At 50.2% G+C, this 18,756-nt stretch overlaps 2 protein-coding genes across 10 annotated transcripts in view; one reads left to right on the top strand and one right to left on the bottom strand.

Moving 5' to 3' along the window:
* Positions 1-4,105: 4,105 nt before the first annotated feature.
* On the top strand, positions 4,106-7,926 carry PRR29 (proline rich 29). Of its 3 annotated transcripts, XM_086356961.1 has the most exons (6): positions 4,106-4,202; positions 4,463-4,538; positions 4,711-4,817; positions 6,884-7,095; positions 7,254-7,324; positions 7,494-7,926. In XM_086356961.1, the coding sequence occupies exons 1-6, from the start codon at positions 4,143-4,145 to the stop codon at positions 7,517-7,519; spliced, it is 552 nt and encodes a 183-aa protein (XP_086213087.1). In that variant the 5' UTR covers positions 4,106-4,142; the 3' UTR covers positions 7,520-7,926. The 3 variants fall into 3 exon arrangements, with proteins under 3 accessions (XP_086213087.1, XP_086213088.1, XP_086213086.1); XM_086356962.1 differs by lacking the exon at positions 6,884-7,095; XM_086356960.1 differs by having other exon boundaries at positions 7,254-7,926.
* LOC147351359 (intercellular adhesion molecule 2-like) overlaps positions 7,924-18,756 on the bottom strand; it is a 27,444-nt gene continuing 16,611 nt past the window's right edge. For 6 of the 7 annotated variants that reach the window (XM_086356945.1, XM_086356946.1, XM_086356943.1 and 3 more), the window contains 4 exons: positions 12,641-14,994; positions 10,906-11,163; positions 9,325-9,645; positions 7,924-8,664 (listed from right to left, as the gene is read on the bottom strand). In XM_086356945.1, the coding sequence (XP_086213071.1) occupies positions 8,480-8,664; positions 9,325-9,645; positions 10,906-11,163; positions 12,641-12,851 (975 nt within the window). In that variant the 5' untranslated portion in view covers positions 12,852-14,994 and the 3' untranslated portion in view covers positions 7,924-8,479. The remainder of the gene's footprint in view (positions 8,665-9,324; positions 9,646-10,905; positions 11,164-12,640; positions 14,995-18,756) is intronic. The other variant, XM_086356949.1, reaches the window with a different exon arrangement.

Below are 18,756 nucleotides of genomic sequence, written 5' to 3'. Positions count from 1 at the left end.
CCCTCCAGGCTCCTCTGTCCATGGGGATTCTCCAGGCAAGAATACTGGAGTGGGTTGCTGTGCCCTCCTCCAACAGCTCTTCCTGATCCAGGAATCAAACCCTTGTCTCTTATGTCTCCTGCATTGGCAGGTGGGCTCTTAACCGCTAGCACCACCCGGGAAGCCTGATCTACATGTTTATAAGTCTCCAAAGTACCACCAGGGGCCTTTTGGATAACCTCCCCCCTCCCCGCCCACCACACACACACACATACACACATCTCACAAGGATAACCACAATTTGTAGAAATAACAAAGTTGGAGCCTCTAAGAGGAAAAATGGAATTTCTTTACTGTTACAATTTCAAGACTTCTGTCCACAAATCCATTAGTCTTGTAATTCTGCAAACTGGTATTTAACACCTCTCCTTCAACCGTCATATTCTAATTCCTTCCAACTTGTGCCTCTTTAGGAACTGGGCCCTCCCAAAAGAGCCTGCCACTAGGTCAGTCTCTCTCGGCGTGCCACCTCCTCACCTGTACTGAAAAGAAACACGGACATTTCCAGTTAAATTCTTTTTTTAATTATTATTAATTAATTATTTGGCTGTGTGCCTCTGTAGTTAGGGCCCACGGGCTCAGTTGCTCAGTGCTGTGTCGGATCTTAGTTCCCCGAACAGGGATTGAGCCCATGTCCCCTGCATTGGCAAGTGGATCCTTAACCACTGGACCACCAGGATAGTCCCTCCGCTTGAATTCTTAAAAGGACCCTTGTCTCTCCATTTCCATCTGAGGAAGAGAGGAGGGAGCCACGTTTTCCCATCCCAAGGTTTTTAATGGCTGCACACTTTTCCGGAGTGAATTGCCTCCATTTACATGACCACTTCCCTATTACTGGATATTGGGTAACGTTCAACTTTCAGCTCTTAAAAATAACACTGCAATGGACACATTTGAGTAGGAATCTTTTTTCCATGTCTAGCTTATTGCCAGGAATAGAGACTTTTGGTACATATTGTCCTGGAACATTGTAAAAACAAAACAACACAAAACTGAAGGTGTAAATAAGAGTCCCCACTGAGAAGAAAAGGAAAGGGATTGTGTAGAATGTTCAACACCCCAGACAAAATCATAGTAGGCAGGGTGAAGAGCCAGGAAGTCAACTCCGTTGTTGCACATCATAGCGCTGCCAGATAAGTGTGTGGTTTTCCCATTATTCAAAGGGCAAGGGCTTCAGTTTCCTTTGACAATGAACTCTAATTGGATACCAGAACCAGATGGTTTGACTCAGCCCTGTCTTCCAAAATACAAGCAGTCTCACGTAAGGTTAACATACAATCTTACATGTGAGGTACCAAAATGATCACTCTTCCAGCCTCTTTTCCACAGCCCCCTCCAGCCTGTCCTGGGCTTCCTTTACAGGGAAGGAAGGAGGCTTCCTTCCTGGCCTCCCTGCCTCCAGCTTTGCCTCAGTTTAATCCACGGACCTTTATATTCCCAGACGAATGTTCTTCAGTGTCTACTTTGGTATTTCTCATCATAGGACACAAAATCATCAGAGAGCTACAAAAATAGATTTCCCCCAGAGTTAGCAGCAGCCTGGGCAGAAGACATGGAAAAGGGGTGAGACTGGTGTTTGAATTCCCCACAAAGCAGAGCCTGAAACAAGGACTTGGGAGCAAGTAGTTCATTTGGAGGGCGATCCCAGGAGGCACTGTGAAGGGGTGGAGAAGTGGGGAGCCTGGCAGGGGTGGGCCGCCCTGACAGCTTCTCTATAATGCCCCCCCCGGCACCCCCCCTTCTTCTTTCTTTCTCTTTTGTTCTCTCTCCACACACACACACACACACATTTATACATATAATTTTTTTTTTAATAAGATCTCACGCTGCTTTCTGATTGCCTTGCTTGACTCTGTTGGACATTGTTCCACATCAATTAGATATATTTTGTACCAAAATTTTCAGTGGTGGAACAAGTATTCCACTGGGAAGACACATCCCATCAGACATCTATTCTTTCAAATTCTGGTTGACATAAACAAAGATACGACAAACAAGATAAATCTTCCTAAAACATAGCTATGTACACGTCATCCACTTATTTCTCTCCTGGAAAACCCACCAAGAATTTCCCATTACCCATATGGCAAAGCCTCCCTTCTATAACTTGGCCATGGAGTCTGACCTGGGTCTGCCTGGAACGTCCCTCCATCCAGCTCCCCTCGCCCCGCCAGGCAGTTTGAGCCACTGGATCTTTCTAGGTCCTGTCCGTTCCTGCATCTATGCCTTTCCTCTGGCTGTGTCCCCAGCCTGGGCTGCCCTGTCCCATCCATTGGCCCCATTCTAAGGGTCTCAACTTCCTCCAAAACTCCATCCTTCAGCGACTGAGTCCTCTCTTTTTCATGATCCTTTCTCATAGAAGGCTTTGCATAGGTTACTCTGTGCCCTCGTTTTTCACTTCCCAACAATGCTGGAACCAGCAAGGATATGCCGCTGTGCCTAGGGTGCTCAGAAGGAGCACACACAGGCACCTCCTGGGCACAAGGCTTGGTTCCCTCTTTCTACCTGGAATGAGGGTGGGCCTGGGACCACAGTGCCCCATCTCAGCTTGGTCACGGCTGTTGAAGCCAGAAGACCCCTGGGGACAGCTAACGCACTGCCCACAGTACCCCATCTCCCAGAGACAGGGAGAAGGTTTACTGACGAGGAGGTGCGAATGGCCTTTCTGGTTCTAGACACCAGGACTGCTGGGAAGGAGAACAGAACAGAAGTGGAGGGTGGGGGAAGGGCAGCTCCAGGGTGCTAATCCCAGCTTCCTGTCTGGATTTTCTTCGACTGCTGCTCAGGGCCTATCTTAGGATGGTCACAGCTGCCGAAATAGATCTCTCCCTTCACCTGTTCTTAAGCAAAGAAGACCTTGATAACTTCCTGTCGAAAGAATGCATGCTTTGGTAATTTTTAAAAGATAAGGGACAATAATGAGGGCACTGATGTTAAACTCCCAACTCTCCACTTTGGAGAAGTGGCTCACCTTGACCAGGGACCAGGGAGCAAACAGGAACCAGCCTTTTCCGCGAACTTGGTCGGTGTTTCCTTCCATGGTCTGCTCCAGAAGCCTCTCTTAGCCTGTAGGCCGGCCCTCTGATTCAGAGTGTGTGTCTCTGCTCAGTCATGTCTGACTCTTTGCAACCCCCATGGACGGCAGCCTGCCAGGCTCCTCTGTCCATGGGATTGTCCAGGCAAGAATACTGGAGTGGGTTGCCATGCCCTTCTCCAGGGCATCTTCCCAACCCAGGGATCAAACCCTTGTCTCCTCCGTCTTCTGCACTGCAGGAGGATTCTCTACCGCTTAGCCTCAGAGCAAGAGATGTGGAGCAAACCCCCTGCCTTCCTTACTCACCTGCCCCTCGCCCCCAAGCCTGCTGCTGTATAATTCTCTACTCCTAACTCATTATCCTCGGAGAAGGCAATGGCACCCTACTCCAGTACTCTTGCCTGGAAAATCCCATGGATGGAGGAGCCTGGCAGGCTACAGTCCATGGGGTCACTAAGAGTCGGACACGACTGAGCGACTTCACTTTCACTTTTCACTCTCATGTATTGGAGAAGGAAATGGCAACCCACTCCAGTGTTCTTGCCTTGAGAATCCCAGGGACAGGGGAGCCTGGTGGGCTGCCATCTATGGGGTCGCACAGAGTCGGACACGACTGAAGCGACTTAGCAGCAGCAGCAGCAACTCATCATCCTAGTCAATTGGGCTCCGGCCCCGAAAACCAAGTGTCTGAGGTGGGGTGGGCCTCCCCAGTCACTCATTTATTCATTCAACACACACCACCCCCCGACCCTGCCCCGGCTCCCCAGGCCTGGTGCTGGGGATGCCCAAGGGTGTGAGATACAGCGTAGGATGAGACGCGATGTCTAGAGAGCCCCAGCGCAGGGGTTTGGATATGGACATCTGGGAGAGAGTCCGGCCTCCGGAGCTGTGGGGTGAGAATCCCTGGGAACTTCTCCTCCGTAAAGTTGGAGACAGCCGAGCAGGAGGCGGGGACTTAGGGCGAAAGCCCCGGGCACCAGAGTAGCGCAGGCAGGACCTGCGCATGCGTGGGAGGAGACTTTGGCGTCCTCCAGTGTCGTCAAGGTAACCGTGATCGCTGCAGCTGGCCATGGCCTCAGGAATTGGAGGGAGCTGGAGTCAACCCCCAGCACAGACTGCAGCCCCGATGGTGAGGGCTGAGTCAGGGAGCGGAGCCTGCCTTTATCTGGACGGCCTTGTGGGCAGGCGAGGGTCAGGGGCTGAGTTGGGGAAATATTCCTGGAGGTTTGAAACCCTGGAGGGGTGGTGAGGAGAGAGGCCCCGGCCAGAGAGGAAGAGACTTGACAGAGAACTGGGAGGCCGTGGGGGCGCAGAGGGGAGAAGCTCCTCCAGGTTTAGGGGCTCCCCATCCCTTCCCCGCCTGCCTGACTGAGCCCCCTTCCCCCCCAGCCCTGGGTGACCATTCTGCAGCCCCTCCCGTGGACCATCCCACCTACATCCCCGCAGCCAGGCCGCGTGAAGGAAGGTGAGACTCCGGGAGTTCTCCATTTTGTACCCTGCTCTGCCCGCCACATTCTCTGGGCGCCCGCCACCCGACCCATCCACTCCCGGGGCAGGACGCTGGGGAAATGACCCTGGCGTCGCCAGCAAGGGCAGGGGAAGGGCTGGCGGGGGCCTGCTGAACTCCGGTCCCCTAGACCTGCTGGAGCTGATGATGCTACAGAACGTTCAGATGAACCAGCTCTTTCTGAGTGGCCAGGTGGCAGCGGTGCTCAACCAGGGGCTTTCCTGGACTAACCCACAGGTGCGTTGCCTGGGAGTGGGGGTAGACTGCCAGAGCTGCCCACCTGCAGGGACAGAGGCGGGCAAACATTTGGGGTTCCCTCTATCTTGAGAGAAAAAAAGAAAATCAGGCAACAGAGGAGCCAAAGTCAGCCCACATCTATGTGGCTTCTCTGTTTGGCATCTATTATGTGCCAGATAGCCGTGCCATCCTCCATGGAGTCGAGGTAGGGGGTCCCAAAATCCAGACCACTCAGGTCTTGTGTTCAAAGATCCCCTGCCAGTGCATCACCCTTTGGACTCCCAAAGACAGAGAGGCTCCACTGTACCCTGGGACTATAGGGTACCTGATAAATTACTAGGGGCTCAATTGCTTTTGTTGAACAAGTGACTGAAGAAATGAATGACTATGAATACAAAGCAACTTCGGCTGTGACTGGTACAAATTGTGAGGGCCACCTGGTTGGGGTTCCTCAGAAGAGCACGTGGCCTTAGAACCAGTCCTTAAGAGCCAGGTAGAGGACCTGGAGAATCCCAGGGATGGGGGAGCCTGGTGGGCTGCTGTCTACTGGGTCGTACAGAGTCAGACACTACTGAAGCGACTTAGCAGCAGCAGCAGCAGCAGAGGAATTCCTTGGTGGTCCAGTGTTAGGACTACGAGCTTCCACTGCTGGAGAACCCGGGGTTCAATCCCTGGTCAGGGAACTAAGATCCCAGAAGCTTCTTGTGGGGCCAAAAAGAAAAAAAAAAAGCCAGGTAGGATTCTGATGCTTGAAGGAGGTGAGGGGTGTACAGTCCACCATCTAGGTGAACAGTGACAAAGGCAGAGACAGAATGGAGGAAACCTTGTGTACTTGTGTGTGTATGTGTGTCGGGGGGGGGTACATGGGAGGAGCTCTAAGGAGGAGCCTTATTTAGCAGACGATAGGCACCCTGAGAGGTCTGCAGGAGTGACAGCTGGGTGGAGAGAGGATGCCAGTCAGCTTGGAGGGAGCAGAGAGGAGGTTCAAGAAGGGGCTGGTCAGAGGCAGAGGGAGACCCTGAGGAGCTGCTGCCATCCCATCCCTTCACCCCTCCCCTGCCGGCCCTGGAGGTGGGGATGGCCCTGGGATGAGCACGCCACCTCAACAGGGGCATAAGTGGATCAGGGACTGGGGCTTGAGATGGGCTGGGACCCGGAAGTCTTTACAGAAGTGCTTGCACCTGGACTAACCATCAATGGGAAACAAAGAAACTAAAAATAACTGCACGCATGCGCAGCTGGGGCACTTACGAACAATAAGCTACAAAAAGGTCACAAATCAACTGCCGTTTCTGAGCTTCAGGGAGCAAAACTAGGGGACTGCGCATGATCCCTGCACACGGCACCACCAAGAGAGTGGGCGGACCACCTAAGCCACCCCTCCAGCCCAACCCACCCATCAGCCCGGAGCTTGGGCACCCGACGACTCTCGTTCTCACTCTCTGGTGCGGCTTGAGGCCCAGTGAATCATCAGCCTGAATTCCTTGGCTGGCTTATTAAAATCTATTGATTAAAGAGTTGTATCCGACTCTTTGTGACCCCATGGACTATATGGTCCATGGAATTCTCCAGGCCAGAATACTGGAGTGGGTAGCTGTTCCCTTCTCCAGGGGATCTTCCCAACCCAGGGATCGAATCCAAGTCTCCCACATTGCAGGCGGATTCTTTACCAGCTGAGCCACTAGGGAAGCCCAAGAATACTAGAGTGGGTAGCCTATCCCTTGTCTATTAAAGAGTCCAGTGACCCTGGATCGGTAAGAGGGTGAGGCCAGGGGGACTCCTGGGCCCAGCTCTGGAGCCATATTTGGGTCCCTCCAGTCCCTGCTTGGCTACTTAGGAGCTGGGTAACCTTAGAAAAGCTGCTTAACCTGTGAGCCTCAGTTTTCCCACCTGCAGAATAAGGAATAAATGTCTCCAAAGTGCTTTGCTTGCTTGTCTTAAATGCTCAAAAAACAGGAGCCGTTTTGAGCTGTGTATCTGAAGAAATAATTCAGAGGAATGGAGGACCAGGGGCAGGGAGAATCTGACGCTGTATTGTCTCCCCTCCCATCTTGCACAATCCCCAGGTCTCCCTGGAGGTTCAACACCAGGAGGAGACGGAACCCCAGGAGGAGGGGCCTCTGGTTTTCCACCACCACTACCTGCCCTGCACCATGCCTGCCCTGGGGCCCCTGCTCCCCTGGCCAGGCCCTCTCCTTTCCCCTCCCCTACACCAGCCCCGTGTGCAGGATTCAGCTGAGATTCAGCATCACCCTCCTGCGCCTGGAAAAAGGGGGGTGTAAGTGAGGCTGGGGGTCTGGGTGCTGCCAAGGCTTTGGTCCGGGAGTGGAAGAACTGGCCAGGATCTGTGGGTGGGGTGGGGAGACTTGTGGGTCAAATTGCAGAGGCCACTCTGAGAACTTTGATGGGGGGTTTCTTTTCCCTTCCCCATCTAAGGAGAGCGGTGCCCCCACCTCCACCGCCCAGTGCCACGGGAACTGTGGGTGCAGATGTACCTCCAGCTTCAGGTAGGGACCAGGTGGGTGGTCAGCAGGGCCCAGGCCAAGGGGTGGATCTGAAGGCTGGGAGGGCCATGTGCCCTGAGGTGGGGGGCATGTCGTATTGTCATCATTACAGACAGCGGGTCTGTCCCCTTAACTCGCCCTTGGGGCCCACTGAGGATGCTTCTCCCCCCAGACTACTACGATGCTGAGAGCCCATAATGAGGACAGACAGCAGCCCTGGGGCCAGGCCAGCTTCATTGAAGAGTTGGAAACAGCCACCCTGGAGTCCCCATGTCCATCTCATGCCTAACAACCCCTTTCTACACCTGCCAACCCTTCTTACCCCCCTATCCCCAACCAGGCCGTCTCCCCAGGGTGGATGAGTCCCATGTCCACCACACGGAGACCTTGAATCAACCTGATATCTGATCCATGGTGAGAGCCCCTTTGAGCCCTGTCCAAGTCCCAGAAGCCATGTGAAACCCCAACCCTGTCCCATTGATCGCTGCCCCGGCTGGCAGAGGCCTGGGAGACGGAGCCCTCCGTCGACCTCCTCCCCTTCCCCTCTCTCTGGATGACCAGGGCTGCGGGGTCTCCATTTGGCCCAATAACAGAACTGGAGGTAAGAGGTGAGGACAGCTTTCATTTCCATGGCTCTCAGAAGGCCCAGAGTGGCGGGGGAGGCCTGGCGAGAGGATCCCGGAGCCAAGCCACTGGGGCCCCCACACTCACCCCTGGATGCTGGCTCTGTTGGCAGAAGAGAGAAGTCAGAGCCGTGTCCTGGAGGGCCACGTGGGAACGGAGTGTCTCTCTGCCCCCCTGGGCCAGGGCGGGTCTCCCCACCCTCCCTCAGGAGGAGTCACTCAGGGTCCCATGAGATGGGTGCCTGGTGCCCGGGCAGGTCAGCCTGGGGGCACACCAGGGCCTGGGTTTGCTGGGGCTCAGGAAGGCCTCTGAAGGAGAGGGCGGAGGGAGGCTGAGGAGATATTTGGAGACAGAGGTTCAGCCAGGCCTGGTGGCTCCCCTTCCTGGCCAATCCCAGGGGGAGACACGAAGGCACGGGGTTAAGTCCAGGTGTTTGTATTCAGGCTGCTTCACATGGTCCCTCAGCCAGGCCTGGACCGCAGCCTAAGGAGCCACACTGAGTTCCAGTGGCCGCCATGACAGTGGCCACGCAGCTCATAGGGGCTGTGCCCGGTGGCTCCGTCTCAGCCTGTTCCAAGCGGCCTGCACTGGGTAATGACCTGTCCGCCCCCGGCGCCACTTCTCGCTGAAGACAAAGCACAGGAAGACGAATGTCACAAACAAGAGCAGCAGCACTATCACGATCGCCATGATCACCATCTGATAGTTGGGCTCGGGCTCTGGGGAGAGAAGGGGTAGAGGTCACAGAAGTCCTCTGGTCCAAGGTGCCAGGCTCCAGAGGGGCAGCTGTCTACCCGTCACCCACCCACCCACCCCTGGGCAGCCTGCTGTCACTCTGCATTGCAGGGATGAGTGGCAAATGGTGTTATCACTGGAGGGAAGGAGGACGGGGTCTGGGCCACCAGCCGGGCTCTGTGAGACCCTGAGGGCAGATGGACTCAGATGGTCCCCTTGCCATGCGCTGCCAGACCTCATAGTCTGCGCTGTGGATTGGTCCAGGGCAGCCCCGCCGTGGGCAGAGATGAGGGAGCTTTGGCCAAACTCTCTGAAGACAAAGAGGATCCTGGCCATCTAGGGTGACAGAAGCAGAACTCCAGGGGACCTTAGGGGTCAGTCAGGTCAAATTTATCATTGCAGAGAGGGGTCAAGGCCAGAGAGATGAGCTTGACTTGGTTAAGGTCACCCAGCTCACTCATGACCAAGCAACTAGTCAGGGTCCAAGCTACGAACTCACCAGGAGCTCCGGGTAACCCCAGGGATCAAGTGCCATTTCCCTGAGTGCCTCCCCTGAGCTGGCAGAGAGTGGGGCGAAGGCGTTTTCTTCCCCTGAAGGGCTGAAAGCGAATGTCCCCCCTCCTGATCCGTGGGCTCCCCCTCACCTTTGACTTCAAGCCTCTGGGGATCTGAGACTCTGTGGACAAGGCCACCGCCACGAGAGCGCAGGTCCATCCAGGCCTCGCACGAGAAGTTATGGAGGCCGTCTTCCCTGTGAGCTGTGGTGTTGTGGGTGACCACGGCATCGTGGGGGAAGGGTGCTGTCCCCACAAAGGTCTGATTGTGCAAGATCTCAGTACCACGGATCAGGGTGACAGTGAGGCCTTCGAGGGGTGCCACGGCGGGGACCCTGCACTCGATGGTGAACAGTGTCCCTACGGCCACTGAGGTGTGCGACAGCGTCAGCAGCACTTGCTTTGGAGGGTCTGCAGGAAGGCGGAAGGGAGGTCTGCTCAGGATGGGGGTGCAGCTTGGGCAGGCCCCACCCAGCCCAGACCATCCCCCGTGACCACGGTGTTCTCAGGAAGTGGGCTGGGGCTGGACGGAGGAAGCAGTTCAGGGTGAACAATGTCCTGGGTGGTAGTTTCAGGGACCTGATGACTTCTGCAATGGACAAGAAATGAGGTGCCATGGTGTCTCCAAAGAAAAGGTTCAGAATCAGTTCAGTCAACTAGAAAGATAAAAGTTTTGGCTGTGTCTCTTTCCTCTCCATAAATTCAATAGAAATTTCAAAAATGAAACAGCTGGATGGTTTTGTTGAGAGAGACTTAGAAGGGAGTACTCACTGGAATGGGGCCATGAATTGTGAGGGTCTTCAGGGGCGGAGGCAAGAGTCAGAGCTGCCTTGGTTTTCAGGATCAGGTTTAAAACTATTGCTATCCCTTAGATATTAAACTCCATGGTTCCCTGAGTTTCCTTTTTTTTTTTTTTTTTAATCCAAGATTTATTTCTTTGGTTGTGCCAGGTCTTAATTGTGGTATGTGGGATCTAGTTCCCTGACCAGGGACCAAACCTGGGTCCCCTCCATTGGGAGTGCATAGTCTTAGCCAGTGGACAACCAAGACATCTCCCTGGGTTCATTTTGAACTGGAATACTTAGCCCCCATAACCCCAGGATAATGTGGTAGATTTAGGACATCTTTCTCCTCATTTGTCCACTGATGACAGTCCTGAGCGATACCCTGGGTGCCGAGCTTCCAGGAGAACCTTGGTCTCTCCATGGTCTCTGTGACCCATGGACAGGTGTGTGTGTGTGATGGTCACACATTTGGAAAGGGCCCTCAGGGGAAGATAAGACCACGACCTTCTCTCCAGGAGGTGAATGGGTTACTGGAGAGTGTGCCAGCCCTCCTGATGCAGTCCCTGTTGCTTGTCAGGGCATGTGGGGTGTTCTGGTGATGGGGGTGCTCCCCAGCTGGGAGGAGACAGAGGGAAACGACTTTTAGGTTTGTCTAAACCTGCTTGGATTGTCTGCTTCTGAGCAAATCTCAAAATCCCAGTTGCTGGCAGGGTTCGAGGAGGCCAGGGGAGGGTGTGAGCAGATTCTGAGCCTGTGCCTGGATCCAGAAGCCCAGGGAGGTGCGGGCCATAGGAGAGTGCCCAGGAGCAGTGACAGAGCAGCTCGTTGTGGGTTTGCAGACACAGGCTCCGGCCTCGGGGAGCAGGGCCCCGTGGGCGACACTCACAGAACACGGTGATGTTGAAAACTTTCATCTCCTGCTTGCCGGCGCAGGTGAAACTGCACAGGAGATTCTCATCCTTGGAGATGTTGTAGACCTGGAACAGCTTCCACTGAGCCTGGCTCTCCAGGAGAGTCTTGTTTAGGGCTGTCTCTAGAATAAGGTTCGTGGGGTCCGTACAACTGGCAGTGCAATTAATCACTTGAAACTCTCCAGACCCCACCATCAGGTGCTTTGGGCCCTCGAACGCCTTCTCACCAGACCCTGGAAGGACACAAAACACTGCTCAGCAGACACCCCTGCTGCCCTGCCTGGCGGGGCTGTCCACGATGCACAGTCTCATCAATGGGTCCCTTCTGCTCCTCCCTCTGTTCAGACATTACTGCCTCTGGTCTAGACCAAGGGGGATGCTCCCTAGCTGTCTCCCTGCCCCTGACTGCTCTTCCAGCTTGTCCCCTCCAGGTGAGTCTTCCTCATGCACATCTTCTATCCCCATTGAGATTATATTCCAACTCGCCCCCCAGCCGAAATGATCCCTCCTCTGAAGGCCTCCCTGACCTGGAGTGGATCGTGTCCCCTCAGGCCCCATGTCCATGAGTTCAGCTCCTCCCTCACTCCTTCCCTCTCTTCTGCAAACCCTTATAGAATACTAGCTGTGTAGCAGGCACTGTTCTAGGCTCTGGGGAGCCATCAGAGACCGAAGAAATTCAAAGGTTGCCCTTGTGGAGCTCCCGCTGCTGGGAAGGACACAGAGTAACCAGCAAGCGAACTAGCCAGCCTGTCAGTTGGTGGGAAGCGCCCAAGAAAGGAAATAGGGAGTGGGGTGGGGCTGCTGTGTTCAATACTGTGCTCAGGACAGGTTTCATGGAAACAGTGACATTTGAGGAAAGGAGGAAGGAAATGGGGGGAGCTTGGCTGCCAGTGTCTGCAGAGGGCAGAAAACCAGCAGAGCCAAGACCCTGGTGGAGAAGACAACAGGATGGCTGGAGCCCAGTGAGGAAGAAGGCCAAGAATCGGAACTGATCTCAGCCAGCGGGGCCTGTGCTCTGTCCTGGGTTCCCACCACACCCACACGCCCACATCTAGCCCTCAGCTGGGGAAAGAGAAAGGTTCTCTAGGGAGAGAGAGAGAGCTGCCTTTGAATCCTGAGTTTGCCAGCTCTGTGGCCTTGGGCAAAGTGCTTTCCTTTTCTGAGCCTCAGTTTCTCCATCTGTCAAATGGGCTAGTAATCCCTTTCCTGCATGGTCGTCATGAAGGCACCTGACAGGTTTTCAAAAAAAGAGTGCTCGCACCTGGAGGCATTCTCCTTCCCCATCCCCTGGGCCACCCAGAAGGGGCTTTGTTTGCACGTTGATAGTCAGCAGAAGACGATACCCTCCAATGACCTCTGCTGTCCACTGGGCCACCTGTGAAGACCCGCTGGGACATGCCCTCACTTTCCCTTGAGCCCCAGCCTCCTTGGTCTCCCATCAGTCTCCACGACCTGCCACATCCAAACACCCTGAAGTTATGGGGCCTCTTCAACCCAAAGTGTGAAGGCCAGGTCCCCCATCTGCTGCCCCGGGGTCATGGAGTCATGGTGAAACCAGGCTTGCATAGCATCCCACACCCGTGGTGAGCAGCCACTGTGCTCAAATCCTCAGCGACTGCGGGACCAGGACCCACTTTTCCACACAGCACCAGGGGAACTGGTGCCCTAATCTCTGGCGGGAACACACCCAGTCTGGACCCCCAGGCTCACCTCGGCAGCAGAGCAGGGTGAGAAAGGCTGCGAGCATTCCCCAGCCACCAAAAGGGGACATCTTGGGTGGCGTCTGCAGGCTCACAGGGAACAGCTGAGGACTGCCTGCAGAGAGGTGAAGGGCTTCGGTCAGGCAGGCAGCGGGGAGGACTTGCAGTTGCAGCCCTGAACCCCCAGCCTTCTGGAAGCTGATGACTGTATTTCCTCTCATTATCTGAGTGGTCTTGGGGAGGCCATATGGAAGGCCAGCTCCCAGGGCCACAGGTCTGCAAGAAGCTGGGCAGAGGAAGCCAGGAGTCAGCTGATAAGCGGGACATACCTAGTCCTCCTGGCACGCTGCCATCAGGGGTGAGGCGGGCACACGGGGCTCATGTGTGTGTGATGCGTGTGCACATGGGGCATTTACCGCTACAAGCCCCAAATCTGAGAGCCCTGAATCACACAGGACACTTTTTTGGTGTCAACAAGGGAGGGATTTTCCAAGTTGGATAGAAGGTTTGGGAGGCAATAGCTGGACATTCTCCCCTGTCCTCTGCCCCTCCCCTTTTAGATTTCTGGTGATGCACACGGTCCCCAGGCACTTTCTTGTCTGTTTTCTTAGCTAAATGTGATTTCATGTTACTAATTCAAGGAGGAAGGAAAAGGAAACCAACATTTCACTGATGCCAATTCTCTGTTAGGGACTAATTTAAGGTTTAATATATGGTCTCATTATCACACCAAATCTAGCAATGTTGATTGTGCATCTGAGGAAGTTCAGGGCTCAGGTGAATTAATAACTTGCCTAAATCACAACGATATTAGGTGATAGAACTGCGGTGAGAATTTAGGAATGAGGAGTGGTTGGTTGGAGAATTGGTGGTTGCCAGGGATTAAAGGGAGTGAGACATGGGCTGAAAGAGCAGAGAGGACTTTAGGATGGAGAAGCCGCTCTGTTTGCTACTACAATGGTGCATATGTGTCAGCACACACTTGCCCAAACCCACAGAATGTACACACCAAGACTGAACTGTAATGTCAACTATGATCTTTGGGTGATAATGACGTGTCAATGCAGGTTCATCAGTCATGAGAAATGGACCACTCTGCTGGGGGATGTTGGTAACAGCAGAGGCTGTGCATGTGTGGGGACAGGAGGTATGTGGCAAGTCTCTACTTCCCCTAAGTTTTGCTCTAAGCCTAAAACTGCTCTTCTAAAAAGAAGTCTACTAAAAAAATGGGGGTAGTAGAGGACAGAGGAGGTGGTGTGTTACAGTCCATGGGGTTGAAAGAGTCGACACGACTTAGAGACGGAACAACGACAGAAAAATAGCTCAAACACACCACCCTGGAGGGCAGCCTTCTGGGTCAGGATGCTTGTCAGCCATGGATGGTTGTTGCAAATGCAGGCTTTTATGACTTCCCTGGCGTTCCAGTTGTTAAGACTCTGCTTCCAAGTGTTTGATCCCTGGTCTGGGGAACTAACATTCCATATGGGCGTTCCATATGTGCGTGGCATAGCCAAAAATAAAGAAACTGCAGGTTTTTAAACTCAATTTTTAGCAAGTTTAGAGGAAGTCATTTACTCGGTCATTTCTAAATGTTTATCTCAAATTACATTTGTAAAATATGTATTTACTTGGCTGCACCAAGTCTTAGTTCTGGCATGCGGGATCTAGTTCCCTGACCAGGGATGGAACCCAGGCCCCATGCATTGGAGCTGGAAGTCTTAGCCACTGGACCACCAGGGACGTTCCTCAGATTACACTTTAAAAGATATTTAAACACAAAACCCAGTTCTACATTGTTTATGAGACACATCTAATGAGTAAGAGTGTGGAATGGTGGAATGAAAAAAGATATACCAGGCAAAAGCTAACCAAAAGAAAAGCTGGGAAAGGTTTATTCATATCAAAGAAGAAGGAATTTTAAGACAAAAAATATTTATTAGGGATACAATGAGTACCTAGATTAAACAGTCAATTCATACAGAAATTATAATTGTTGTAAACTTGTAAGCACTTAGCTTGAAGGAACAACAAAGAGATAAAACCATCATCATAGCAAGAAATTTTAATACAACATTTCTCTGTTATGAATAATGAAGCAAACATGAAAAGATGCTCAACATCATTCATCAGGAGGGAAAGGCACATCAAAGCCACAATGAGACATCACCCAACCACTGTCAGAATGGTTATCATCAAAGACAACAAATAAAAACATTGGCAAGGGTGTGGAGAAAGGGGAGCCCTCGTGTCCTCCTGGTGGGATTGTAAATTGGTGCGAATGCTGTGGAGAAATGTGTAGAGGTGCCTCAAAAATTAGAAATAGAACTGCCGTATGATCCAGCAATTTCACTTCTGGCTATCCTCCTGAAGAAAACAAAAGCACTAATTCGACGACATACATGTGCACCACTGTCCACTGTGGCATCATTTCCAGTGGCAACATGTGAAAGCCTCCTGAATGTTCATCCATAGATGCATGAGTAAAGATGGGTTTGGTATAATACACAACGGAATATTATTCAGCCATAAAGGATGAAATCTTGCCATTTTCGACAACACGGACAGACCTAGAGGGTATTATGCCAAGTGCACTGACTCAGACAGAGAAAGACAAACACCATGTGATCTCACACATATGCAGAATCTGAAAAACAAAACAGACAAAACCAGAACCAGGCTCCTACATATAGAGAATAAAGGGGTGGTTGCTGGAGGCAAGGGGCCGAGCAGGGTCCAAAATAGATGAATGGGCTTAAGAGGGGCAAAGCACCAATTACAGAGTAAGCCACAGGGATGTAACACAGCATGAGGAATATGGTCAGTAATACTGGAATAACTTTGTATGGAAGCAGGTGGACACTAGACTTGTTGTGGTGATAATTGCATAATGTAGGCAAATACCAAACCCCTGTGTAGAACACCTGAAGGTTACATAATACTGTATATTATAAGCCAGTCTAAAAATATGAAGTAATGTATCTTGCAATTCGCAAAAGAAGAAGACTATAGATTCATAGAAACAGAAAGCAGAACAGTGGTTGCCAGGGCCTGGGGGCAGGGGGGAATGGTGAGTTGTTTGTTTAATGGGTATAGACTTTCAGTTTTGTGAGATAAAAAAGTTTTAAGATCCATCGTGAAACAATGTGAATGTAACCCAACCAAATGTACATTGAAAAAGAGTTATGTGGTGTATTTTGTGTTAGGTGTATTTTACCATAAATGAAAATTTAATTTACACAACATTGCAAATCTTCAGTAAGCTTAAAAATTCAAAACTTATAAAAATTAAAAACTTATAAATCATTTATGCCAAGAAATATGAAACCAAGTAGAATAAATCTTAGAAAAAGTCAGTTCAGTTCAGTCGCTCAGTCGTGTCCGACTCTTTGCGGACACGCAAAAAGTACCTAACTTGATTGAAGAAGAAATAAAAAGCCGGAACAGTTGTCCAACTATTATAGAAATTACATCCATAATTTGAAATCTCCCCACAAAGGAAATATCAAGTCTAGATAGCATTACAGAAGTTTAAGTAGGGATAATTTTAATCTTACAAAAACTCTCTCTGAGAATGAAAATAGCAGGAACACGCTGTCTAAGAGGCCAGTGGAACCTTAATGCCAAAATGAGACAAGAATAGGATGAAATAGAAAAATTAGAAGCCAGTGTCACTCGTGAACACAAATGCAAAATAAAAACACAAACAGACCAAATCTAGCCATGTGTTAAAAATATTAGACATCATATCCAAGTTAGGCTTAGCTATGAAAAGCTGGTCGCACAATAGAAGAGAAAGCTGCAAATGTCATTTATTATTGTCAGGAATAGTAAACTTTGGTGCTTTATGTCACGATACTTCTGCCCTGCTCTGAAATCCTCTGTATTTACAGCAGAAAATTTCCTGCAACCTGAGACTCACCTTATGTTCCATGACCCCACCTCAAGTTTATACCATGTTTCCTTTTTGCCTTTTTGCCTCAGGGTCTTCTTCAATGCTTTAGGAGTCACTTAGATACCTGTTAGTGTTTCTTAGAAGCCTAGGAGTGTCAAGTTCCCTAACATGAAACCCTCAACCAAGGAGAGGCCAAGAGCTAGGAGAAACATGGTCCAGCCTCTTTCTTTTGGGGAGGCAGTTCTAGCCAGCATCCTGTAGACCTATCAGAGATTCTGAAAGGCTTGAACTCCCTTTGCTTACACCTGCAACATCAGTTATGCATCTTCTATTGGCTTTCTCTCCCCTGGTTCAGTCTTACTCCTTCACTCCCTACTTCCTGGCCTCAATAATTCAGTAATCTACCTGAACTGAAGTCCTTGTTGCAGGCTCTACTCTGAAGGAGTCCAAACTAAAATCTTATGTTACAGATTTAAGAAGAAAAAACATATGATCATCTTAACAGATCTAGAAAAAAAATGATGACATTCAATATTCTTTCATGATAAAACCTCTTAGCAGACTAGAAGGAAATATCCTTAACATGATAAAGGAAACTTAGAAAAAGTTTGCATGTGTACTATTATTTTTTTAACATCTGTATTATCTTTTTAATGAGTACATCCTCAGACTAATTCCTTTAAAATCTGGACCCAAACAAGGATGCCCACTATCTTTGCTTCTATGTTGACATTTTTACCAGATGTCCTAGAGAATATAGTAAGACAAGAAAAAGAAATTAAAGGACTAGGGATGAGAAAAGAGCAAAATCATCAGTTCTTTCATATAATGTGGTTCCCTAGATAGAACATTCAAATGAATGATTCAAAATAATCAGAGATTCTAGCAAGACAGCTAGCTGTAAGATCAATATCCAAAAAGAAATTGCTTTTGTATAGAACAGGAACATACAAAAATGTAATTTAGGACTTCCCTGGTGGTCCAGGGGTTAAGACTCTGCACTTACACTCCAGGGGCCACAGGTTTGATCCCTGGTCAGGGAAGTTCTGCATGTTGCACAGAGCATCCAGGAAAGAAAAGGAATTTTAAAAGCACACTATATTACAGCAGCAAAAAGATAGAAGTGATACATATACAGAAACAAAAAGATGGCAGAATGTAAGACTTAAAGTCAGAAAGTTCTAAAACACAATTGAAAGACATTGAACACAATTTAAATAAATGTAGAACCCGCCCATGTTCGTGACTAAGGGATTCAATATTATAATGAGGACAATTTTCTTCCTACAGATTTAATGCAATTCTAATAGATCCCAATAAGGGATTTCATGGAAAACAAAAGATGCTTCTAAACCTTATAATGGAAAGAACAAAAGGACCAAGACACCCCTAAAGAAGAATAAAATGAGGGGATTTGCCTTACTAGATACGAAGACTTACTATAAAATATAATTTTAGTGTAGATGTAGGCAAATTAACCAGTGGAACGGTAAAGTGCCCAGAAATAGTCTTGTGTGAAACTCACACCTGACAAACATGGCCCTGGACATCACTGGGTGGAGAAGGAGATAAAAATGAATGATGCTTGATCAACTGGTCAACTATGTGGAGAAAAAAGATGGGAAACTTATCCCTACATTGCTCCCTTCATTGGGAGGGATGTATCCCTTCATTCCTCGCCTGGAATGAAGAAATCAATTCTATCTAATTTAAAGATTTACATGTAAAAGAACACTTTAAAAACTTTTATAAGAAAATATATACTTAGTCACTCAGTCGTGTCCAACTCTGTGACCCAGTGGACTGTAGACTGCCAGGCTCTACTGTCCATGGGATTTCCCAGGCTAGAATACTGGAGTGGGTTGCCATTTCCTACTTCAGGAGATCTTCCTGACCCAGGGGTCAAGCCCTTGGCTCCTGCAGTGGATCTTGTGTTGCAGGCAAATTCTTTACCTGCTGAGCCACCAGGGAAATCTATAAAAACTATAGGAGAGTATGTTTATATCCTTGGGGAAAGGGAGGATTTCCTAAGCGAGACCTCAAGATCACCACTGCTAGAAAAAACAACTGAGAATTTTGAGTATATTAAAGACATGACGAACATTTCAAAGAAAACAAAATGTCTCAACTAATGATGCTTTTACTCAGTAAGAGCAAGGGAAATTAAAACCACAATGAGGAACCACTTTATATCTACTAGATTGGCAGAAGTTAAGAAAGTCGACCACACACAC

The sequence above is a fragment of the Bos grunniens genome, chromosome 19, assembly GCF_055505025.1.
Source record: "Bos grunniens cultivar Pamir isolate PY7600 chromosome 19, Bosgru_T2T1.0, whole genome shotgun sequence".
Lineage (NCBI taxonomy): Eukaryota > Metazoa > Chordata > Mammalia > Artiodactyla > Bovidae > Bos > Bos grunniens.
Note: the sequence above shows the minus strand (reverse complement) of the source record. Positions and strands in the feature narration are given on the sequence as shown.

Excerpts from the sequence above, each read along its gene's own strand:
- PRR29 (XM_086356960.1), top strand. The coding sequence starts at position 4,143 with ATGGCCTCAGGAATTGGAGGGAGCTGGAGTCAACCCCCAGCACAGACT. Across the intron at positions 4,203-4,462 it reads CACAGACTGCAGCCCCGATG|CCCTGGGTGACCATTCTGCA; the intron begins GTGAGGGCTGAG and ends CTTCCCCCCCAG. Across the intron at positions 4,539-4,710 it reads GCCAGGCCGCGTGAAGGAAG|ACCTGCTGGAGCTGATGATG; the intron begins GTGAGACTCCGG and ends CCGGTCCCCTAG.